The 25,773-nt window shown below is 48.2% G+C and overlaps 1 protein-coding gene across 36 annotated transcripts in view; it reads left to right on the top strand.

Moving 5' to 3' along the window:
- The window catches only part of CLASP2 (cytoplasmic linker associated protein 2), a 2,478,243-nt gene that overhangs the window by 1,230,744 nt on the left and 1,221,726 nt on the right, over positions 1 to 25,773 (top strand). For all 36 annotated transcript variants that reach the window (XM_069613152.1, XM_069613157.1, XM_069613154.1 and 33 more), the window contains one exon: positions 7,260 to 7,430. In XM_069613152.1, coding sequence (XP_069469253.1) covers positions 7,260 to 7,430 — 171 coding nt within the window. The remainder of the gene's footprint in view (positions 1 to 7,259; positions 7,431 to 25,773) is intronic.

The raw sequence follows: 25,773 nt of genomic DNA, 5'->3' as shown, positions 1-25,773 counted from the left end.
ACAGTTACAGGTAAGTAACTTGTTCCATTTTGTCAATTATACATGACCCATTACGCTTCAAGAGGTTTCCTAGGGCTCCTTTATTCGGATTCCCAAACACAGCCTTGATGTCACATAGGTGCAGTTTGCATTGCACCAGTTGGCCTGGGGAGTTGTAAATAATTCCTGTTAGCTGTTGGTGTCAGGCTAACTAGGCTCTCATGCACAGCAAGTAGAAACTACATAGGTCAACCCTGGCTTCTTTTAGAGACGAAGAGGCAGTTCCATACAAGAGTGAGTTAAAAAAGTTTCAGATGTTTGGAAATTGAAGGCTGTAAGGAATTTAAAGATCCTTGCTGGGAACTGCTTCAAAGGGGAACCAAAATGCTTTGGGCCTCATTAGTTTGGCTGTGTGGCCAAAACCGGTTTACCACACTACTGAACTAAAAGTTTGGAAGTAAGGCAGAGGAAAACCCTCCATCAGAATGCTGGAGGTAATTCCTCCTATTTACAGCCAAATAAATGCAAAATCATCAGACTTACCTTCTGGCGGAATAATTGCCAGTGGTAATTCCACTGAAATTACCTTGGAGTCCTATGGACTACAATAAATGGGTACTAACACCGCCCATGACCACCTGTAATCCAGCGGTAATTCCACCAAACCAAGTGGTGGTAACGTAAATCCGTGTGGTGGTATCTCTGCAGATCTATTGCAGAGATACCACCAAACTTGTAATGAGGCCCTTTGCCGTTGGTAAATAGCCTGTTGTCTGTCTATCCATTTGGTTTTTATACCGCACCACACGGCCGTAGGCCTCAGGGCTCTCACAAGACACACAAAAATAAACATAGAACATCAGGAGGAGGGGTACGGTAGGCTGATTAAGGAATTAGCCTAATCATTTGTCAATAAGGAATATTTTTAAGCGCTTTTTAAAAATGGCAGTTGATGCACATTCTCTAAAGTCCAATGGCGTTGTGTTCCATAAGGCGGTGCTCATATGTCAAAGTTTGAACCACCAATTCTTTTTTGGGTGGCTCGTGGTTGATGTAATCTTAGTGTCATTTGAGCGAATGGTGCGTCTTAAAGGGATCTTATTAATTCTAGGTGAGAGATAAGGAGGAATCTCATCCTGAACACACTTGAATACCATGGTCAATTCTTTAAATTGAATCATTTGCTCCAATGGGAGCCAGTGGAGTTTCCTCCACGATTCAGACATTGAATACTGGTGTTTGAGGCCACTTACCGCCCGTACTGCAACATATTGTGTGACCTGCTGCTTTATGTTGGCCTGGGCGGTCTCTAGTAGCAGGCTGTTGCAGTTGTCCATCTATGTATTAATAATGGTGCCAGCAATTAGTGCTCGATTTGCCTCCGATAGATATGGGCAACATTAGATGAACACAGTAGGCACAGGAGGTCTTGAGGTACATGACATGATTCTTAAACGAGTGATGGGAATGGAGAAGACTCCTAATGTTTTTACGTGACTGGAAACTTAAATATTGTTGTCAGCAATCTTGAAGTGCTTTTGTTTTCGGAGTCTAGTTTGTTCATTGTTTGTTGGGTCCCTCGGATACCCAGCGCTTTGGTGTAAGGCGCTATATAAACAAAAGAAATAAAATACAATAAGCAGCTCAGTTTTAGAGTTATTAAGGGCTAGCGAATTCATAGCCATCCACGATTGAATTGATCAAAAGACTTTGTTGATCTTATTAGAGTCCTCTGTGTAGTAATTGGCGAACAATATCTCCACGGAGGAGATTAGATCACATAGTGGTCGGGAGTAAATGTTGAAAAGCAGAGGCGATGGGCAGGAACCCTGAAAAACTACACACAACAAGGAGGTTCTACGTGATTGAGCGTTTCCCATAACCACATTTGCTGTTTGTGGTCTAAGGAAAGATTTGAACCAGGTGGCAGCAGAGGAGGTACAGTTGCTGACTTTAATTAGTCTGTCTGCTAAAAGAGAGTGGTCGCAAAATCGAACGCGGCAGACAGATCTAACAATAAAAGTGATGCAATATTGCTGCCATCAATAATCTTTGCAATATTGGACTTTAAGTCCAAGAGCGCAGTCTCTGTCCCATGATTAGGGCGAAAACCAGACTGTTCTGGTGCAGGAATGTCTTGTTGCTCAATTAACTTGTGGTATTAATTGTATGCAGTTCTGTACAGTATCTTTAACACAAAGGGAACATTAGTGATGGGTCTGTAGTTCGCCACATCCCTGTTGTCAAGATTTTCCTTTTTTAACAATGGTGTAATCCACGTCTCTTCGATAATGTCAAGAACATACGCTTCCTGAAAAGAGCGATTGATTAATGTGATGACCGATGGTAGGAGTGTCTTAGAAAAATCCTTAAACATGATTGCTGGGAAAATATCTCCCTTACATGATGTGGGTTTTAACTTGCACATTACCTCCATAACTTCCTCCTCCAATACCTGTTTAAAACTGAACTGAAAGGTGTTGCTTCATGGATGATAGAGTGGGTAGGAGGGGGGAGTAACATCAGTATTCTGTAATGTTAAACTGGTCAGCGATGTGCTGTTGATGTTTTTTTTTGTTTTTTTTTTTTATAACACCATTGTGAATATTCTGACAAATCATTATCGGCCATCGTTGGGGATTTAATTGTGGTCCCTTTCAACTCATGTAAAATGTTAAACTCTTTGGGACGGGACTTTGCTAATTCTATTCTGTGATTGCATTTAAGCTCTTTTGCTTTGAAAACCGTTAGCTTAAAAGGTTTTGCTGCAAGTTTATAAGCTGCGTGATTAGCATGTGAGGGGAGTTTTCGCCAAATAGGTTCAGCCTTAGGTTTAGCTAATCTAGCGCTCAACACTTGTGGTGTATACCATAAGTTTAATGCATTACATTTTTTGTTTTTCCTAGATTTCACGGGTGCAAGTGTATCCAGTGCTTGATGGGTGGCAGTTCTAAAAAAATGGAAACACTTGTCTAAAGGGATATCATCCTTCAGTGATGGAAGGGGGTGGGGTAACTGTGGCCTCAAATGCTTCATGCGTAACTTTTCTAAGGTTCCTGGTCAGGATATGAGGTTGTTAATTGGAGATGATAGAGTGAGAAAAAGAAATCTCAAAAGATAAGAAAGAATGATATGACCAGATAATCGTGGGCCTGGATAGAAGATAACTTATGATTTTTTGATAGAACCTAGTACAGGGTGTTAACACCTTTATGGGTGGGGAATTTGAGATCATCAAGTATAAGGATGGGCGATTGAAGTTTTGAGGTACTTCCTACCTACCTACAACAAGGAGTTGTTCCTCAAATTGTGGCGTCATTTTGGGTGGTCTATATACTATCAGTAAGCTGAGAGTGTTAACCGAGTCCACATTTGTTTTTAGAAGTATAGCCTCACTGTGATTTAGGTGTGGTGTGTCTGATATGTAGAAATTGAGATCTTGTTTAAAGACTAGGGCCACTCCCCCACCTCTATTCTCCAGACGATCAACGTGAAGAGACGAGTAACCAGTGGGGGTGGCCAGTTCCAGTGCTTGATGGGCAGCCTCATGGAGCCATGTCTCAGTAATGGCTAATAAATCAAGATCAAATTCCATAACGTAATCAGCTAATTCAGTAGCATGTTGCACTAGTGATGGTGTGTTTAATAAGGTGCATTTTAAGACTATGTTCTGTAGCAGCATCTAACACAACTTGAGTGTCACCAGCACTCGTGTCTTTATAAATGTCAAGTAAGAGTCCTTTAGTGGTGTCTGGTGTAATTGTGATGGGCGTGCAATTAGTTACCTTGCCACCCAGGTTGCTAGTAAAATTTGTGGTTTCCTCAGAAATGTGTGTAAGTCTAACTCTGTGATTCCTTTGGATCGCAGCAATTGACTCGCAACGTGTGGACATAGTAATAGCAGGTCAGAGTAAAGGACAAACAGACAAACGTCACTCACCGTGACACGAACTGGCACAAACTGGCTAAAACGCGCTGGCACACCTGACCACGTCTAAAAAGGGTGAAAGAACTACACGGCTCTTGGGTAATGTAGTTGGCACACTACACAGTAGTTCAGAGTGCCATGCAGAGGAAGGGTAAGATTAAAGCTCAAATCAAGCAAATTCCATTGATTTAAGTCAGTGCAAGGTCTATACTCCTACAATAGTATTAAAAAAACATATTCCTAAAATGAAGTGATCTAACAAAATCTAAGTAGATAATGGCATTCAAAATGTAGCAGCAGTAAGTTGATAAACGGCAGCGACGAAATATAAAAAGCAAGGCTAGTAAGCTAGATACAAGTATAAAATAGCATTCTAAACTTCGCCCGATGCTACCAATTCTATTTAAATACCCCTGGCACAAACCGGCTTAGACATGCTGGCGCTAACGCGCCTGTCAACATCTACAAAGGGTGCAAGAACTACAGGACTCTAGTCTAGCTTTTTTCCCAAACTCATCACAGCTCCATAAACTTGTGATTAATTTATTGGCGTACTATATACGAAAGGGATTTGCCATGCAGAAGCTAGCTTTCCCTAATTTGTGTTTCACCTTCTCAAACACATGATCAATTATTTAAAAAGGAAGGCTTTGGTAGTATCTGCCAAATAATGAAATTAAATTTTCATTGTCTAGTGATAAGTAGCCCAAGCCTTAGGGAAATGTAAAAAGCACTTGAACAAATCCCCCTTTGATTGATCGAACAGTTTCCCATCAGTGTACAGCCAGGAATTAAAACAAATTTAAATTGTTGGTTAATGTATCTGGGATAAAATGTTAAGTCTTGCCAGAGGGATTTCAGATACGGTTATTTCGTATTAAACTATTAATGGCGCTACTTGCTCTTGGGCTTTCATATCTGTAACAAGCGCCACGATGCCCTCCGGGCTGCCTGTGCGCTTAACAAATGCGAATAAATAAATAAATAAATAGGCAAATTCTATGCAGTACCCTTTGGGAACACCACACACAATTAAGACTACAAGTGACAGTACAAATTCACCTTTGGTACAAGCCTCTACTACACAGTTACAGTGTTAGCAGTAGCGGAGCAGCCAGATTTATGGACAGCAATTACTATGATTCAGGCAAACACTGACTCAAGGTTTTCAAGTAAAAACATATACATTTATTTCACTCTTCAGTTGTATAACATTGCAATATTATAAGCAAGTCAAAAATAACAATCTTAATACACCACACTACTTCCCTTAAATTCCAGACAAGTTAAGCTCACAAAATGAAGTGGGAGCGAAATGGCACTCCAGCAATTTAAAAGGGAGGGAAAGACATAAGTTATTAGAAATTAGATCAAACCAACAGGTAAGTACTCGGGGCAGTTGAACAAGAGGAACTTCAGTGAGGAGATCAGATAGAAAAAGGCTTAGGGCCAAAGTCAATGGGTCAAACGTCTTTCGCTCAAGATCACACAGTTCAGGATAGTTTGCGTTAAAGTTCGCAGCACGGTTTTCGGACGAAGTTGTTTGATACAAAAGTTAGAGTTCGAAGAGAAGGACAAGCCCTCAGTTTGGATAAAGATTTCCAACACTTTCACCACGGTTGAACGAAACGGACAACCGGATTTGCCCAGTACCTTAAAACGGAGAGGGAGCTGTAGCTGAGGCGGACATTCCTGGTAGTTCCTGCTGGTTCACGGTTCCTGAAGCGACTTTTGGACTGATCAGAAATAGGAAGACTGGAGGGTCCTGCACTACCCAGGGAAGAGACCAGCAGCAGAGCATAGCAACAAATAAAAGTTGCGCTCCTTAAAACCCAAGCATGGTCCGACCTTCCTGGCTATCCGGCCCACTGTAGCTCTGTACAGCGAATCCGACCAGAGGAGGGGTCCTGGCTTGCAGTTTGGGCGAACTGGTTGTCCCACCAGCTCAAGGGACGAAGTTTCCTGGAGGATCGTCTCTGTTGGAGGATTCTGGGGATTTGGACCTGCAGCAGCGCTTCACCGGGTGGTTCAGTCGTTGTAGGGGTCCTCTACTGCCAGTTCCTTGTTGGTTCTTTCGCTCCAGTGGTGACTCTGCCTTTCCAGTCCCAGAGACCTGCTTTTTTATGCAGTTTTCCCCCATTCATACAGCCTGGCTGTCAGTCACACAGCAGGGTGGCTGTCCTGGCAAGGACAGTCCCCTTAGCCAATCAGACAAGATTGGCTAGGGGTCCGAAGATCCCTCCCTCACATCCTGCCTACCCAGACTTTCAGGCGCCTTGAGGAGGGCTTCTGTGCAGAAGCCCGCGAAAAGACAGCGAACAAAGGAATCATCCCTGGTTTGGCGCGCAGAGAAAAACACGAGAAATACTTTAACAAAAAGAAATGGCGAATAAACCCAGCCGGAGCCAAAATAAAATGTATTTGGTCAAGCGGGTTTATGTTCAAGGCTAATATAATAGCCTAAAACATTACCACGTTTATATAAGATAATCGCGGTAGAAAAGTTAGGCTAGTGACCACTGCCACCAGCCAAGTCTTGATGTAAAGGGAGCGAAACAATGCTCCAAGAGGCACAGACAAAAAGGGATAAGAGTTAACCCTTTCCAATACTCCATGTAAGATGGGGTGTACTGGGTCTGTGGTTTAAAGTGACTTCAAGTAAAGTTAATGGCAACTTTACCTTTTCTGAGGGACAGTAGTCAGCCCCAGAAAATGCATGGATTCAGTGGGAAGTCTCAAAGACAACCAGTGTCACTGCACTGAAGGTGTTGTGTAACACGCATGAAAATGAGGCCATGGAGTGGGTGAGGCTCCAGTGCTCAAGATCACACAAAAAGTGAAAATACACACAGCAAAACACATGTAAGAGTGGGAAAAAGGCTTACACTCTTACCAGGTGGAAAAAATAAATCCTAGAAAATCCAGCAAAGCTGCTGAGGGGGACTCATTAGGTAAGGGAAATTAGCCTTTTATGAGAACTCTCCCTAACACTTGCCCTGTAATGAGAAGCATGCAATTGTTTTGTAGATATGATTTAGAACTAGAAAACGTTTGTCAGATTCTAATAAAGTCCAGCACAGTTTCCAAATGCCATATCATGTCTCTTGTATCATGATGGCCTCACTTAAGAACAACTGTGTTTTCTTTGCGTAGCAGTGCATTTTCATTGCATAAAATGTGATGTGGTGCACAAAAATGGTTTCATTTTATACTAAACCGATTTTCATTAACACAAGTTTTGTGGTACAGTGTGTGTTGTGCCTGCATGATTTACTGCTGAGAGCTACAGTGTTGCCTGGATACTTGATTTGTCAGCAGGTTTGTCCTATCTAATTTTTACATTTCTTACTAGTGGCAGCAAGTGGTGGCAAAACTGCTCCGAGTCCAGGAACACTGCAGCGGTCCCGAAGTGACATTGATGTCAATGCTGCCACAAGTGCCAAAGTGAGACATGTTGGAGGACAACCAACCGTAGCGGGACGCCTAGCATCTGCTCTGCCACCGGGATCCTATGCCTCACTAGGTAAGAAGGCCACAGCTATTTTTTAAAGATAATTCCCTTTTGAAAACATTTTGAAAAATACATTCAAATGTACTTTTAACATGATACAAGCTGTTTAACCATATACTTGTTTTCAGTAGATTGACATACCGATTAAAAGAACCAATAAAAGGTGTAAAATGTCTCATAATTGTCTATGCTTTGATCTAATAATTAGACTGCACACTTACTCAAAGTGTTGTGAGGGTCCAGAGTAACCAAAACTGAACATTCTTAGAATGGAACATTGTGAATTCTACCCAATGACCTACTATTTGTGCACTCGGAGCTGGTTATTTTTCATGGTATTTCTAATGGTATTTCATGACCGATCCGATGGCACACGGAGTAGAGCGCTCGCTTTGACATCTGTGCAGACCCTGCTGACGCAGGTTTGAATCCCGGCAGGGCCAAACCAGGCCATTCATCCTTCAGAGGTCGAAAAATGAGCACCACACACAGTGGGTAATAATAAGCAGCGCTCAGATGCCTGAAGTTTCGTAGCGCTAAAAAAAATGCGACATTATTATTATTATTTCTTACTACCACGGATGCTACATCTATAATAATTCTTTCCACAGCAAAACTGATCTTCAGAAAACTTTCCACCACCAGGGGGGCAGAGCGCCGAAGCCTGTAAGGCCTTGGGTTTCAAATCTTGACTGGATTGCAGATGGTGGTGTCGAATCAACATTGTATTTGTTTGTACTGCTTAGGGGAGAGGCACAACGTCAACGATTGTGGGTCATGCCAATCCATACATCCCAAACTTCTCCTGGATAGGGTTGCGTATCTCTTCAATGACCTCAACATTGAATCTGGTGAGGGCTTGCTGTCTCAATCAAGATCGATCGTCGTCGGGCACCTACCAGAGGCAGGTCTCCTGCAAAGAGAGACGAGAAGCACCGCAATCAGTCTTGCTCACTGGGCGATTCTTCACATGATCATTCTTCATCCGCCTAGGATGAGTCATTGCTCTAGACACTCCACATCAGCTGCGCCAAAGGTGCTGTTTCCCACCCAATACTCCTCGCCGGAGGAATGGGAAAGCTTCCCGCTTGAAGATGCTGGACATCTTTGTGACTAAAATGAGCCAGATTCATGATGAAGAGGGAGTAATCCTACCCTCCCTTTATGATGAAACCTATGGATTCCAGAAAGGATAGAGACTTCCCAGGGGAAATTTACAGAGATGGGGAGACGTCCAATTCCTGGCCTCAAAATTTTAGGAGACCAGCGCTCTTGATATCTCCCCTCAGCAGGATATCCTTCCAGCTCAGACTCTGGGCAGACCTCAGACATCCTTCCAGAGGTTAATGACCAAGGTTGCAGACACCCTGTGGTTATCAGCACCGTTCAGCATGAAGGTTCAGTTTGACTTTCTGGATGAAGGACCTAAGAACGAGACCTTGCTACGATTCCGTGTAGCTGCGGAAGCCCTGGTGCTAGAGGTGTGGGAAAGGCCGCCATCTACAACCGCAGTTGACTGGGAGCTGGCAAGGAAGCATTGTTAAGCCTCATCAGATCTGGCTTTTTTGTCCACCCATGTCTCCCATGAGTTTGATGGTTCTGCCGACGACTGCTAATTTGATGACATTCAACTTACCTTCTCTACCGTTTGTCTGAGGGAGTCAGAGACTGAACGCCTGAGGTAAGAAGGTGTTCGCCTCTGGTAGCCTTGCGCTCCAAGCATTGAATTCCTCCTCCACTTTGGCCAAGTTCTCTTTCAGCCTTTGATTTGGAGTAGCTAACGTGGCGGAACACATTCATGAGGGGGATATGACAGAGGTTTTTCCTGCGTTAGTTCAGGCTGCCATGGAGTCTTCCTGCCAGATCCTGCAATCGGGTGTTAACACAGCTGACTGTGTGGGGTGCTCCATGGCCACAAGTTCGTTACTGTGACTTCACTCATGGTTGAACACATCAAGCTTTGCGCAGGATGTAGAGGCAAAATTACTCTATATACCCTTCGATGGACAAACTGTTTGGGGCCGTCACCGAAGACAACTTACCACGGTCCAAGTCCCAAGGTGATGGCAAAGTGTTTTGGTTTGGCAGCGCAGCTACCCTCTGCACCATCTGCAAGGGGTTGGTTCTTTCGCCCCTATGGTAGAGGTTACAGTGAAGACTACAGGGTAAACTGCTTTGAGTGACTATTGAGCAGAGCTACACCCAAAGATGAACAGCTGTGGCCACTGCCCCTCAGGCCTCCCAGGGCTCTGAGCCTCTGTAGAAGATGACTGCCACAATTCTCCTGTAGGAGTGAGAATTTCCCTGTTCAGCGATTTCCCTGTTCGGCGCCAAATGATCTTGAGCTACATCCGATGCCTGGGCCTTCCTGGTGGTTCAGCAGGGTTATGGTCTCCCTTTCATTCAATGACCCCCAGACCACTTTCTTTAAACCACTGCCTTGCCTGTGGACCACATAGGCTTGGAGGAGGTCTGTCGGTTTCTCCCAAAGAGCACAATAGAACTGGTCCTGCGCTCAGAGCGAGACAAGGGGTGGTACTAGATGTATTTTCTGTTTCCGAAGGAGGACAGGGATTTGCACCCAATATTTGTTCTGAGGCTTCTGAATTTGTACCTGCAAAAGGACAAATTCAGGATGGTAACTCTCTCAGATTCTCCAAGGATTCGATTTACAGGACAGGATGCCACCTTTCACGTGCCCATTCATTGGGAGCACAAGAAGTACCTGAGTTTGTTGTCGTCCAATATCAGTGCTATTTCAAAGTCCTGACTGTTAAGAAAGATTTTTCTGTTAGCAACTTTCCCTCCATAGTTTCTGTGTACCTGCAATCTTTTTGCTTACCTTTTTGAGTGGAACTAAAAAGCCTTCACCTTCACTTGCCCAGCATTTCGGTCATTTATTTTGGGGAAACTGATCAGTCCTTCAGACTGTCAGTACTAGAAACCATGTTTCTCTTTTATCTTTCAAAATTTTGTAGCTTTTTAACATTGCACACCACATATTACTATGCAGTCCAATGGGGATACTTTTGTATCACCCTAGCATTTTACACTTGCGATTTTTGGTTACTTTTATATGTGCCTAAAGAAAAGCTGGTGGCAGCAGATATATATTTTTATCATTATTTTTGCTGGCCTCATTTGTATTTACTTAACGTGGCTAATTGCCCTAAAATGGCTGTGTCACAAGGTTTTTCGCTTGTTCTTTGTCCATGTTGTAGTTTGGCTTTCTTCCCGCCTTGCCAGGTCATGCACTCCCACAGAAGGTCATGCACTCCCACAGAAAAGCTGCCCCTTTCACAGGTGTGTGTGTGTGGCAGTGTGTGTGTGTGGCATCAGTGAACCCAATAGTTGCTGTTTGAATGGTGAAGATCCTTACCGTTTGGATTTTGGATAAGAAGTGGACTCCTGCAGCCATTTCTTCAGATCGGAGTTGGAGGCAAGAATCCCTCGTAAACTAGCAGATTGAAGATCTGAAGAAGAATCCTGAAGAGGCGTCATCCTTTCATGCGTCTGGCCCGGTGAAGCTCTGTTGGACTGCCTGATCTCCGAAGATCCGGAGTGGTGCTTCAGCCCTTGGAGTAGTAGGACCAGCTGTTCTCTGCGCCTTCTCGAGGATCCTGCCGTCCTGAGCCTTTGGAAGTGTCTCTGGATCACCCTGTGGACTGACCAGCTCTCTCGTGGGTTACCTTGCCAGAAGCGTCAGTCCGCGTTTGTGCCAGGAAATTTGATGGTCGCCAGCCTGTGGTACAAGTCGCTTCCCTTCACATTTCAGCCTCCCAGCATTGAGGGATCCTGTCCTAGAGAAGCTTCAACCGCGACTGGAAGGATGCATTCCACCTACTGTGTGCGGTGGCCATTGCTCGAACTCTCCTTCCCTTGTCATGTGAAGTATAGTATAGAGGCTGGCATCAGTGAATCTTTCTCTTGCATTTCTTCGCCAGGGATTGCCTCTGGACCTGACCAGAGGAATCCTTGTACCCGCAACTCCTGGGCACCTCCAATCGGAACAAATGGCTGGAAATCCAACCTCCAGTGACCACCACCCCCCAAACATCCCCTCAACCCCAAGCCTTCCCACCCCCAGTAGACCCATCAAGTCCACTGGGAAAATCTGAATCAGATGGTTAAGTAAACTCAAAGCATTTGTCGCTCCCTGTCCTCCATGGAAAAACATTTGGAACCAGTCCCTTTGTAGCTTACGTTTCTTTCCGCTGCCTTTTGGTCGTCGAAACTGGGTAGTATCCTCTGACAGATAAGAACACAATCTACTTAGTACCATTGCTGATTATCATCTTTGAAGGATCACTGACACAGTACATTTATAGCTTAAATGCTACAGATACATTATTTGGAGACGCATTGTGTCTTCAGTGACTTTTGGGCACAAGGCTGCATTATTCATAGTGATTGAACTGTTGGAGTTTGGGAAAGTAACTTGTGGTTTTGTTCCATCGTTACTGCATTAATGTACTTACCTCTTGTACTGTTTAAGTCATTTGAATGCTTTTTAAGAACCTATGGTGAATGTATATCCGTTATTGATTATTGTGCAAGATCACATGCTCATTTCATTGTTTAGTGTGTGTTTAAGGCCTAGAGTAAATATTTGTATATATTCCTTTCTAAATTGACTTATTGTGTGCTTCACTGTGTGGATTCATTGTGTACCCCTGCCCCCACTCATTCTCTTCTGAGAATAGCTGTGACTTCTCTCCACATTTACCTTGATTGGGTTTTGGCTAACCTCTGAGCTCACCCGTTCACTATAAGTAGGATGGTGTCATAAAATATGTCCTCCATGCCAGATTCTAGAAATCCATCTCAACACTGTCCTTCCGTCTTTCTTCGACATCTAGGTTTTTAACCAACCTCTAGGCAATGGTAGCAGCTCTTCTCAAGAGGGTTGGCATTCATGCCTTCACTAACTGGACGTTTGCCTCGTACGTGCTCACTCCCCAGACCAGATGTCGGCACATTTGCTCCCTACGTGTGCAGCCCATTGCACAGGTTGGGGTTTTGCCTCAACTTAAAACTTTCCAATGTTTCGCTGTCCTAGTAACTCTGATTTATCTGAGCGGTCTTGGACACTCGCCTGGCCAGAGCCTTCCCACCAAAGACTGTGTGGCGAACATCTCTAAGATGGTACATATCCTCCAATCCCATGGGCAAGCTTCCTTCTCCAGCATGGGGTCTGGCATGCCGTTGCTTCTTTGACTAGTCAGTGAATTCAGACGGTCCCGGTGCAGGATGATCCTCTGAGAGGACTTTGCACTCGCTGGATGTGGCTAGAGCGCTGAAGTTCTATGTGGACCGACAAAGAGTTTTTGGAAGACGTCACAACTGTTTGTGAACTTTGGCCTCTGAACCAAGGGAAGGCCCTCTACAAGATTTCCAGGTGGCTCTCCGACTGCATCACCCATTGTCACCGGTTTGCAAACTGACCATTGCCTGGCCGTCCGAGAGCCAGTTCGACCAGAACGATCGCTGCAACTATGGCGTTACTGTCTGGTGTGACCCTGCTGGTCATCTGCAGGGCTGCTACGTGGAGGCCGATGCACACCTTCACGAGATTCTACTGCGTTGATCAGGATTCCAGGGAGGAGTCCAGAGTCAGCCAAGCAGTGCTGCGCAACCTGTTAGCTTAAAGGTGAGCCTGGTGATGAGGTAACACATTACTCACCTGTAACAGTTGTTCTCCAGCCCATGCCCCCCCCCCAACGGGGGGGAGCGCATAAAGAAATATGAGCATGTGAATCCATGCCAGTCCCATGCTGGAGAACAACAGTTACAGGTAAGTAACTTGTTCCTTTTTCCTGCGTCGGCGGAGTGTCATAGCTTCCTGCATTCTGGTATTCCTGGAAGCTCGGCTACGTATGAGGTCACTACAGTGGCTACTCAATTGCCAATAGCAGATTCAGGGGCACATGTCAGATCTTCTGCAGGTATCGAGTCGAGTGTCTTGAGACTTTGTATGGTGGTCACTGAAGGACAAACCGTTGAAAGGCGTGTTGTTTAGACATCTTTGGCCTTAAATGACAATAGACACATATGCGTCCCTGACATGTAGAGTCACTCACCTGTTGCACCTGACTGTGAGTGGACTGTGGTCTCCCTCAGTGTCTGAGAATCACATCAGTTAACTGGGGCGGAGGGTGATTAGGCTCGCCCTGGTCTCCTTTGTCCTCTTGGTGAAAGGGAAATGCATGCTCATACTTACAAGCAACACATGGGCATGCACTACCTCAGCGAGCGAGGTGGTGTGGTGTCCTTACCACTTTGCACAGAAGCAATGCGACTGTGGCTCTGGGCACTGGAGAATGACATCTCCCTGACTGGTGCCCATCTTACCGGGACAGAGAATGTCATGGCACATGCCACACGAGTGGGAGCTCTGCCAAGAAGTTCTGGAGGAGATTTTCTCCTGCTGGGGCACTCGTTGAGGAGCTTTGGGGATACTTTGACGAGTGAACATTTTGACCACCATTGTGCATTCCTGCCGATCCCCATCATTCCACTGCTTCTCTGGAGATTGCGTCTGTTCTGGACCACAATGATCTTGATCACTCCAGACCGGGTCCAGAGAACGTGGTATCCGTAGTTGCTGGACTTGTCCATCTGCCCTCCCTGGAGCCTTCTGAGGGGAGTGGATCTACTCTCCCAGTCAGTGTGGCGGTCCACCACCTCAACCACAATAGCTTGAACATTCATGCCTGGCTACTGGAAGGCCGAGATACAAGGAGAGGGACTTTTCAGATGGTGTGCTGGATGTGGTACTGTTAGCCCGAAGGCCCGCGACAAAGTACATTTATGCTTATAGATGGTGTATATTCTCTGCTTTATGCCGGGAAAGGGATTTTCTTCTGTTTTTGGCCCGATCAGGTCTGCAGATGGGCACTGCTATGGGATACCTGGATTTTAAGAGGTTCCCTGTGAGGCCTCTTTCAATGGATTGCGTTCTTCTCCAGCATGGGGTCTGGCATGGATTCACATGCTCATGAATATTCCCTGTCGTCAGGCTGGGAATCCTCGGTAAAGAAAAAATCAGTATCAGTTTCGTTTCTGATCCGTCTTTCGTAGTAGTAACCAATCACCGGGTTCCGCCAGCTGGGCAACGGTGTTTGCCTACGACGACGGGGTTGGCTCTGGGCGACCGACTTCCGTCAGGACGTCCAGACCAGGGTGTTGGACATGCCGTTCGACGGCAGCAACTTGTTCGAGAAGGCGGTGGACGAATCCCTCCAAGCCATAAAAACGGACACAGACGGCCCACGCCCTAGGAGCCCTTCAGCAACGACGGCCCTTTCGGAGCTCCGGAGGCAGACAGGGTGCCTCCAAGGGATCCAGCGGTGGCTCGTCCTACCGCCAGGCGGCACGCTCCTTGTCTCAGGAGGCCTACAGGGGTCGTGGCAAGCAGGGAGCGCCTCGCCGCCGTCGGCAAGTTTGCCAGGGCGGCAAGGCCACCACCTCCAAGCAGGACTGAACCAGCGGTGGTCTCGGGCCCCCACCGAAGCACCCCGGTGGGAGGCCGGCTGATGAATTTCGTCGGCGTGTGGAAGTCCATCTCCACCGACCGTTGGGTGCTGGATACCCTGGCAAGAGGACACTCTATCAAATTCCTGAAGAAGTGCCCTCACGTTCCACCTGTGGCCAGGAAGGAAAATCACGTCCCGCAACTGCTGTTGGAAGTACGGGCGATGCTCAGGAAAGGCGCCATCGAGCTTGTCCCGAAGAGGCTCTGGGGCTCCGGGGTGTACTCAAGGTACTTCCTCGTCAGGAAGAAGACGGGCGGCTGGCGCCCCATCCTGGACCTTCGTCGTTTGAACAAATGCATCAGATCACAAAAGTTCAGGATGGTCACCCTCCAGCACGTACTGGGACAGCTGGAGGAAGGCGACTTTCTATCGTCGTTGGACCTGGAGGATGCATACTTCCACATTCCCATCCTCAAAAGTCACCGAAAGTTCCTCAGGTTCGTCGTCCAGGGACTCCACTACCAATTCAGAGCACTGCTGTTCGGATTGAAGTCGGCCCCCAGGGTCTTTACCAAGTGCCTAGCACCAGTGGCGGCGCAGCTGCGCCTGCAGGGGATTCACGTCTACCCCTACCTGGACAACTGGCTCATCCGCTCAAGGACGAGGGAACTCTCCGTCGAACACACTGCGAGGACCGTCCAGCTACTCACAGACCTGGGATTCGCCATAAACTACCCAAAGTCCCACCTGGTGCCGTCGCAGGTGGCCCTGTTTCTGGGAGCGAAGCTCGATACAGTGAGGCGCCTGGCGGCCCCGTCGGAAGAACAGACGAAGACCATTCTAGGCAAAGTGCAGCGCCTGCTAGCCACGGACGTGGCCAGGGTGAGGTCCATCAAGTCCCTCCTGGGGATGATGTCCTCCTGCATCTACCTGGTGCGCCTCTGCAGACTACGGATGCGCCCTCTTCAAGAATTTCTCGACGCCCGTTGGATGCAGGCGACAGGCACCTTCGAAGACAGGGTCCCCCTCAACGAGGTGTTCCGGCGGACGATTCAGTGGTGGGGCGTTCGAGCGCACCTCACGGCGGGCAAGGACTTTCAGACGCCGGCGAACCAGGAGACGGTGACGACGGACGCCTCCCTGGAAGGTTGGGGCGCCCACACCGGAGATCTCCACGCAAGAGGCCTCTGGCTCCCGGAGGAGAGGCTCCTGCACATCAACGTCCTGGAACTCCGAGCCGTGTTCTGGGCTCTCAAATCGTTCCTCCCGTCGCTCAAGGGCAAGGTGGTGCGGATCTTCACGGACAACACCACGACAATGTTTTACATACGGAAGCAGGGAGGCACCAGATCCCCAGCCCTATCCAAGGAGGCACAGGATCTGTGACACTGGTCGGTCGCCCAGGGGATGTTCCTGGTTCCCTTCCACCTGGCAGGAGAAAGCAACACCATCGCTGACTCGCTCAGCAGGGAGCTGCGCGCGTGTCACAAGTGGGAACTGCGCCAGGATCAGGTGGATCAACTCTTCCGACGATGGGGCAGACCCCAAATCGACCTGTTCGCAACAGCGACGAACTCGAAGTGCAAGAGGTTCGCCAGCAGGTTTCCTCAGCCGAGAAGCATGGGCGGTGCGTTCTCGTTCCCCTGGGACGGCCTATACCTGTATGCGTTCCCGCCGTTGCTGCTTCGACTCATCAGCCAGCTCAAGAGGTCCCGGTGCAGGATGATCCTCTCTGCACCGGCGTGGCCGAGGCAGATCTGGTTCCCGGACCTTCTGGACTTGTCAACGTCCCCTCCCATCAAGCTGTCGGCAGACGCGGACCTTCTCTCCAGAGAAGGAGGTGCCATCTTCCACCACGACCCGGCGTCGCTGAACCTGCAGGCTTGGCTCCTGCAGCGCTAGAGTTTGGAGGCTACGATATACCGGCTGATTGCAGAGAGGTTCTTGCAAAGGCCAGGGCGTCCTCGGCTCTCAAATGCTACGGTCATAAGTGGAAGAGGTTCTCCATCTGGTGCCGAGCACAGAAGATCAACCCCCTACGGATTACGGCCCCTCAAGTGCTGCCGTACCTGCTATCGCTGGCAAAGGCTGGGCTAGCCCATGCCTCCATTAAGATTCATCTGGCGGCGATCTCCAGATATACCAGAACCACAGGACGGACGTCCCTGTGGTCCCATCGACTGGTAAAAGAGTTTATGAAAGGACTGTTCGGGTCGTTCCCGCCGGTGAAGGCCCCGGCGTGGGAACTTAACGTGGTGCTGACCAGGCTCATGGGGCCCCCATTCAAGGCGATGCACTCTGCACCGATGAAGTTTGTGTCGTGGAAGACTGCATTCCTGGTGGCCATTACCTCCGCACGACGAGTCGGAGAGATCCAGGCACTATCCTGCAAAGCACCGTACTTGACTTTCCATGCCTCGAGGGTGGTGCTTATGACGCACCCCTCCTTCTTGCCCAAGGTGCCTTAGGACTTCCATCTTAACGAGCCCTTGGTGTTACCTGTTTTCTTCCCGTCTCCTTCGTCGCCGGCCGAGAGGACTTTGCACTCGCTGGATGTGGCTAGAGCGCTGAAGTTCTACATGGACCGCACAAAGAGTTTCCGGAGGTCATCACAGCTGTTTGTGAACTTTGGACCTGTGAATCAAAGGAAGGCTCTCTCAAAGTCTTCTATTTCCAGATGGCTCTCCGGCTGCATCATGCACGGCCACCGGTTGGCTAACCGACCGCTGCCAGGCCGTCCGAGAGCCCATTCGACCAGAGCGATCGCTGCTACTACGGCGTTCTTATCTGGTGTGCCCCTGCTGGACATCTGCAGGGCTCCTACGTGGAGGTCGACGCACACCTTCACGAGATTCTACTGCGTCGATCGGGATTCCAGGGAGGAGTCCAGGGTCGGCCAAGCAGTGCTGCGCAACCTGTTCGCCTACGGTGAGCATGGTGAGGAGGTAAGAGATTCTTAATGTTGAGTTTTTTGTATTGCTTAATGTTGAGCCTTTTGCCACCCCCGTGGTTGTGCATGTGTGTACTGCTATTTATTCTTATATTCATGAGCATGTGAATCCATGCCAGACCCCATGCTGGAGAAGGAACAAGTTACTTACCTGTAACTGTTGTTCTCCAACATGGGTCTGCCATGGATTCACATGCGAACCCTCCCGCCTACCCCTCAGCGGCTCTTCACTTGGTCATACTGCCTCTTCACGTGCTACCAAATCGGAAGATGGCTGCCAGAGGTAGTGCTTAGGTAGAGGGCAGTCATTGGCTGTGGTCAGTATGACGCAGAGATCAGTGATTGGTTACTACTACGAAAGACAGATCAGAAACGAAACTGATACTGATTTTTTCTTTACCGAGGATTCCCAGCCTGACGACGGGGAATATTCATGAGCAAGTGAATCCATGCCAGACCCATGCTGGAGAACAACAGTTACAGGTAAGTAACGTGTTCCTTCTCATTCTAATAGCTCCATGGTGGCCGTCCAGACCATGGTTTTTGGAGCTGCTCAGTCTCTCGGAAGTGCCCCTATTCACCTCCCAATGGGCCCAGCACATATTCTGGCACAGCAGGGGGGTAGAGTCATCCACCATGCGCCAGAGAAGCTAGCCCTCACTGCGTGGTACCTGAGCAGGTAACGCTTCGGCACCTTAGCCTCTCACAGGCCAATCTGGAGATCATACAAGGCACCAGGTGCAAAGCTACCTGGCCCCAGTACAAAAGCAAATGGACCAGATTCTGCCACTGGGCAGACTCCAAGGGAATCGACCCCCTGGTGTGCACCTTGGACAACGTGCTCTCCTCTTCGCCGCGCACCTCGCTCATTCAGGCGTGCAGGTGGACACCTGCCGCACATACCTCGCAGCCATTGGGCCTTACAGGAACTCGGAGGAGGGCATTTTCTCCTCCTCCAACCCTATCGTCAAGAAACCTCTGACGGGTCTTGCAAGGCTATACCCGCGCGTCAAGAGACCGCACCCTGCATGGGTCCTTAACATAGTCTTGGTCGCACTGGCGCACAAACCGTTCAAGCCAATGGCGTCCGTGGACATCAGGCTGGTAACCATCAAGATGGCCTTACTACTCGGCCTTACCTCGGCTCGTAGAGTCAGTCAAATCCAGGCGATGGTTGCCTCTTTCACAAGGACAAGGTAGTCCTGCGGACACACCCGGCATTTCTGCCCAAGATTCTGTCCGTCCACTTGAACGAGGAAATAGTCTGTCCTACGTTTTTCCCTGATCCCAAGGACGAAGCACAGAGTGCGCTGCACTGCCTGGATGTCAGGCGTGCCCTGAAATTCTACTTAGACAGGACCAAGGGCTCCAGCAAATCGGACGCCCTGTTTGTCATTTTCGGAGGCTCAAGACCAGGCTATCAGGCCTCTAAGGCTTCCATATCCCGCTGGATGGTCTTTGCCATCTATGAAGCATATGAGGGCCAGCACAAGCTGCTTGTGGCCAACATGCATGCCCACGCAGTCAGGGTCAAGACAACGGCCATTGCATTCCAGCGTCATGTCCCTTTGCAGGTCATAAACAGGGCGGCCACTTGGGTATCTCACTCGGCTTTCTGCAAGCATTAATGTTTGGATGCCGGCTCTAGATCTGATGTGGCTTTCGGACAGGCGGTTCTCTTGAACCTATTTGCTTGAGGAGGGTCTCCTCTCCACCCTAGGGCTACAATCATTTGTAATAGCCCATACAGTATGGAGGAAAGGGGACGGGACGTAAGAGTAATTATAAGTTACTCACCATAGTGACTAACGTACTCTTAGTCCATAGTCCCCTTTCCTCAATACGTCCCACCAACCTCCCCTCTAATACTCGTGTCATTATGCAATGTTAAATCTATTGTCGACGTGTCAATTGGGACTGAGGTGTGGCGCCGGAGGGCAGAGTCAGGGCAAACATCCTCACTGAGTCTTCCGTTTTTCAACAGCTTTGCAAGTCTTTCAAGAGTCAAAGAATCTATCAGAGCAATTTCACCCATCAGAAGAAAGTTATTTCTGATGTTTGTGAATTTGCTTAGAATCATATGTTGTGCATATAGTCTGACATCTAGTAGAAATCGCAGTGTTTTGCAATCTTTCTTTTGATGATCGAAAGGCGATGTCGACATGGGTGGTGACTAACACTATCCCTAGTGTGACGTGTAGTGTACTGAAAACGCCTTGTGTCTCGAGGTCCCTCAGATGTTTTTTTTCCGCCAACCTAGTTGGTAGCCTATGCAGAGCTCACAAAAGTTAATATTGCCTACTTTGTCCCCACGACCTACGGTCGTCTAGTCTCACGACTAACCTTCTCGATGACTGATTCGTGGGCTTCCTGCCGCCGAAGACGTCCACACCTGCTTGATGACTGTCGATTACATGGCTTCGGCCCTGCAGGCCCTTAGAGTAAGGAGAGTGGGGCCCTGGGTTTATTCTTCTTTAAGAATGTATTTCCTTTTCCCTTCTCTTTCTCTTTTTGATCTGGCTGTCGTCACCCTGTACTATGGAGAGGACTCCTTTGTAACGCTTACCTTAGACTCTGCAGGGACACCACTCCTGATGACAACTACAACTCTTCTCGGGGTGCGTTGAGATCTCACTACTAAACTCTTCTTCTATGCCAACAGTGATCTGAGAAATAAACAAGGAGCTTATTAATAATGAATTCTGTGCTAATAGAATGAGAGTGTGACTTCTAATCCTATTTAACCACTTCCCTTTACTAATGTTACCCTCTTTACCTTAGATTATGTTATGATGAGCTCTCCATCCTGCTTCTGCGCAGGGGCGCATGTTCTGTAGAAGGGATATTGCTTATCTGGGCAAGGGTGGACCTTCCGTGAAGGGAGCAAAATGAGAATGGCCAAAATAAAGAGCAAGGGAAATTCTCAACCCGGCTGCTGCGCTGGAAGAATGATAAAATGAAAATACAATCTGATACCCAAGGTGCGTGAAGGTGTTTAAATTAACTCTCACCAATAACTGGGGAATGTGCTACAACAACCTGTAAACTGCAGTAGGAATCTCTAAGACAACCTGGGAGATTGTGTGTGTCTCTCCTTCACTCTCAATGAACTGCCCAGAATGCGCTATTCCGTTATCCACGGAGGTTAACAATACTAACTTCCATTCCTCTCAACAAATGCAACGGAAAGGCAAACTGGAATGAAAGGTAACGATGCCTTTTCTGTGTCGAAGGGTTAACAAAATGCGCACTATTGCTTCAAACTAATGTGACTGAAGATGACCGAAAACATGTGCGCCTTTTGCCTCAGAGACTAGATTTCCTCACACACACAGACTCCTAAAACACTCGCACATGCAGTGCTTACCTAAGGAAAATACAAGGCTTGCGAGGAAACTCTATTCAGCCCACTCGCGACCATGTAATACTGAAACATTGTCTAATACATTAACTGGAATACGATACTTGCAGTGTGCCGAAGGCGGAAGAGAAAACGTCTCCTGAAGAACTCTCTCACTCTCGGAATAACACCCGGATTCCACACAGACCAAAAATGACAGAAATGACAGAATGAATGTACAAGGGAAACTAAAATGCCACGGAACTACGGAGGGAAATTAGAAATGGAACAGGGCTATTAAACTTGAATTTTCTGTGAAAACGGGGGCTGTGGAATTCTAGTCAGAAAGCCGGACCGCGGTAAGCGTCCACTGCAACAGCAGAGAAGACACGAAGCGCAGAACAACAAAGGGGGGTGGGCTTAAGTACTCTGAGAGCAACCACACTGCTGCATTCAAGGAAGACAACCCGGCGGCCATGTTGGGCGATGAGGAAGTGACTGAATCTTACATAGCCGCAATGTCCTACCTGCCCTTGGACCCGGAATGTTATGCAACCAACCAAGACACCTTGAGTGCAATTCTAAGGGGAAACCCAGTGGTCATGACAACCCTTTACATTTTGCCTGTCATGTAACGGCAAGTTTCCTTGGAAGGACACCCATCGCCGTTGCAATCAGTGTCTTCCTCGAAACCACGATGAGTGCTCATGCAAGTTCTGCAAGCTCTTTCAACCAAAAACGTTGAAGGACAGGCAGACTAAACGGTGGGCGGCCTACGTTATGCAGGCCGAAAGCCATTCCCTCGTTGGTGCCGTCGCTTCCGATGTCGAGGAATCCATCCACAGCCATGGCTCCGAACTGGAAGCCATCGGCCTTTCGGCGGAAACCTTCGAGCTCCCAAATGCCCGTCTCCGACAGACCGGCCACGGGCTCCTTTATGGGGAGTTCACACCCCGTCGACAAGTGCACACACGCACCACAAATACCTAAACACACAACCCCTAAGGCCTCCTCGACAGAGATGTCGAAGAACGTGCAACGCCAACAGGGCCACCGAAAACTTCGGCGCCTCCCGAACCTCGCAGTTCGGCGCCCTGCATGCAACAGCGGTCGCGGCATGCGACTGGCGTCACTCTGGAAAGGGCGTTCACCCATAAATAATAGTCGCCAACACACCATCCAAGGGCACACAAGCACCTAAGGCCTCAAAGTCACCAACCGCGACAGCGCCTTCAGGCATGTCGGAACCTTTCATTCAACCGCAGAAATTCTGCAAAAGCCTAGCGGCTCTTTTCGGCAGCTACACAGCATGAGGGCACCCCCTCTTGGCGAGAGGAGTATTCTGAAGCTCCCCAGCCTCTCTAAAGCGTTACTAAAATCTCTCCCATCTGGTCAACGTTTTTACCTCCAGACCCTTTTGCATCTTCCCTGTGGACTAGGGAGTGATTTGAACAATATATGGAGTAAATGGCCCAATTTATTGACTTTTCTGACAAATACATCACTCGCAAAAGACTCCGGGAAGACAACGCCAGCCCCATTCCTTATGAACTGCAGAAATTTCCCATCTCTGCACAAGGCTACCAGGAGTATATCTTGAATCTCTCTGAGGACCCAACACAGGAGGATACCTATGAGGACATTAATCCATTTGCTCAGGACACAGCTGATTAAGACCCAGACTTGCATCAAGATCAGTCAGGGGATCAGGGCCCTTGGCTATCAACAACACATACCCCTGACCCAGACATCATTTATCTAGATCCCCATCTTCGCCCCCACAGAGGGAGTCATCACCTGTAGATATCCAAATGTTATTAAACACTATTTTAAAAAGAGCGGCAATCACATCCAGATCACAACACATGAGGCAGCCTAAGACTGCCTTTGTTGAGGATATCCTCAAGGAGAAGCCTCTGACTAGTCAAGCCATCCCCTTACTCAATTTTATAAAGCGACGCCTAGCTCCTTTCTTGTTGTCACCGTCTCACACACAGGAGGTCAACCCCTGGGTTTAAAAATTATTCCACGATGACCTTACGACCCACTATACATACAGGGTCATGCCACACCGGACTCTCTAGTGGTTACAACCAAAAGGAAAAGGGCAGTGGTTCCACTGTCCTCGGCAGAAGCCCCCCCCCCGGATAAAGATTGTAAAAAAACGTTATGCCCTTGGTAAACGCATCACTGCCTCTGCAGCCTATTCTATTAGGATCGCAAACAATACAACTCTCCTGGCAAGCTACAGCGATGTCCAATGGGCCTTGTCCAGGATGGTCTTCAAGATATGCAAATTAACAAGGGGGGGTCCTGGGAGTCCCTCTGCCAGACGTTAGTCCTGGTTACGAGAGACTTACCCAGAGTCTTTAGCTAACTATCTTTCACAGAGAAGAAATATCCCAAACCATTCAGTCTTTGTCCTGCCCTGGGGCAGTCCAGCACCGAAATGCTAGGCAATTCTCATGTGAACTAGAGTACCAACAGCAACCCCAGAGACGTGTTGACTCCCTTGTTAATTTGGTCTTCAAGATAACCCAGAGCCCACACGATCACGCCTTCTGGTAGTCGTGGCTGAGGGCAGACCGGTTACCCACAGCATATTGAAAAATACTCTGGACTCTGCTGAGACTGCTGGACACACTCTAGCCCAGGGAACTTTACTTAAGAGACACACCAGATTAAAGAACACTGGCTTCAAACCTGAAAATCGGGCCTCATATCAACAAACCAATTGAGGACTGCAAACGTTTTCGGAACGCTGTTGATGACGCCCTGGAGACTGAAAAAGAGCACGAAACGCTGCAATCACTCAGCCAGATCACGGCCAAGCCCTTCCACCAACTTGGAGCCTCGAACTCCTGCTGTGTCTTTCGTGGACAATCATTTTCCCGCTCTCCCCATGGACAATATGGCTCAGGAAGTACCCCTATGGTCCTCCGGCCAAGACTCTTCTGGTAACAGCCAATATCAACAGAGTTCCTCGTAGAGGCAGGAACTCTACTCCTAGAGGCTCCCCGGGCCTCCACCTCAAAGTGACTCGCTGATCCGGGTCCCATCCTACACCTCCCTGGTCGGGGGTCGCGTGTCATCATTCATTCACGTCTGGGAGGGGATCACATCAGAGTGGATGTTACAGATCGTTACGCACGGCAACTGCATAGAGTTTCACTGACCACCTTGATACCACCCACCGAAGAGCAGACTCCTGTCGCCAGAACACCTGCGCATCCTGCTGGAAGAGGTTCAAGTTCTTTTGGAAAAGGGTGCTGTAGAAGTCGTCCCCATTCACCAGGTAAACAAGGGTATTTATTCAGTGTACTTTCTTGTCCCAAAAAAAGTGCTCACCATGGGCCCTGTTTTAGACCTGCGCCCAGCGAACAAGTATGTCAAACCTCAAAATTCAGAATGACCACACTGCAGGAGGTAATCCCACTGCTGCTGCAGGGGGATTACATTGCCACATTGGATATGAAAGATGCATACTTTCATACTTCAATGTTGTCAGCGCACAGAAAGTACCTCAGGTTCATGATAGAGGACACGCACTATCAGTTCAAGGTTCTCCCCTTCGGTATTGCCTTATCTGCATGGGTATTCTCAAAGGTACGATAGGTAGTAGTTGCTCACCTGCGCAGGCAGTCCATCCTTACCTCGATGACTGACTCATAACAGGGGATTCGTACGAACATGCCAAACAAGTACCCCGAAAATAGTAGATCTCCTCTCCAAACTAGGTTTCTCTATCAACGAGAAAAAGTCCAGTCTAAACCCCAGCCAAGTCAAACAGTTTCTGGGAGCACTAATTCGGCCCAAAGACGGCCTCGTCTTTCCCTCAAAAGAGAGGGTTCATAACATTCTGTTCCAGATCCCTCGCTATGTAGCCAGTCAAAAGGTAACCGTACTCGTGGCCATGCGACTGTTAGGGATAATGGCTTCCTGCGTGTACCTAGTTCCTCGTGCTCGTCTGCGCATGCGCCCCATGCAAGGGTGGCTCTCGAGGCAATGGTGTGGGGCAGCGGCCAGTGGGACAATTTAGTGGTTGTCTCGGCAGCCCTCGTTCAATGTCTGCAGTGGTGGCCAAGGGAAAACCTTCTGCAGGGAAATAACTTCACCACCCCCACAGTGGAAGCCACTCTCCCCACAAACATCTGACGGGCTCGGGGACTCTGTGTACACACCTTTACAAAACACTGTTGCTTAGACACTCATTCTAGGTCTGATTCTCAGGTGGGACAGGCTGTACTAAGACATCTTTTCACTACTGTTCCTTCTCAGATCCCACCTCCAACTCCGGGTACTGCTTGCTCGTCTATGCACAGCATGTTATTCTGAGCAGATTAACAAGCATCAGAAGGTATGCATTACTTACTGTAAAATCATTTCTAATGATTTTATCTGCTTAGATTCACATGCGCCCAACCTTCCTCCCTGCTCGGATGGAAGGAACATGGAGGTCTTACTACTTCTCTCTCTTTTCTGTACTCATTAACGATGGTCATAGGCGCCCTCATGGCAGAAAAAATACAATCCGAGGGACCTCGACACATGAGGGATTTTGGGTACACTACACGTCACGTAAGTGATAGT

The sequence above is a fragment of the Ambystoma mexicanum genome, chromosome 5p (genome assembly GCF_040938575.1).
Source record: "Ambystoma mexicanum isolate Mex_15411 chromosome 5p, UKY_AmexF1_1, whole genome shotgun sequence".
NCBI classification, from domain to species: domain Eukaryota; kingdom Metazoa; phylum Chordata; class Amphibia; order Caudata; family Ambystomatidae; genus Ambystoma; species Ambystoma mexicanum.
Note: the sequence above shows the minus strand (reverse complement) of the source record. Positions and strands in the feature narration are given on the sequence as shown.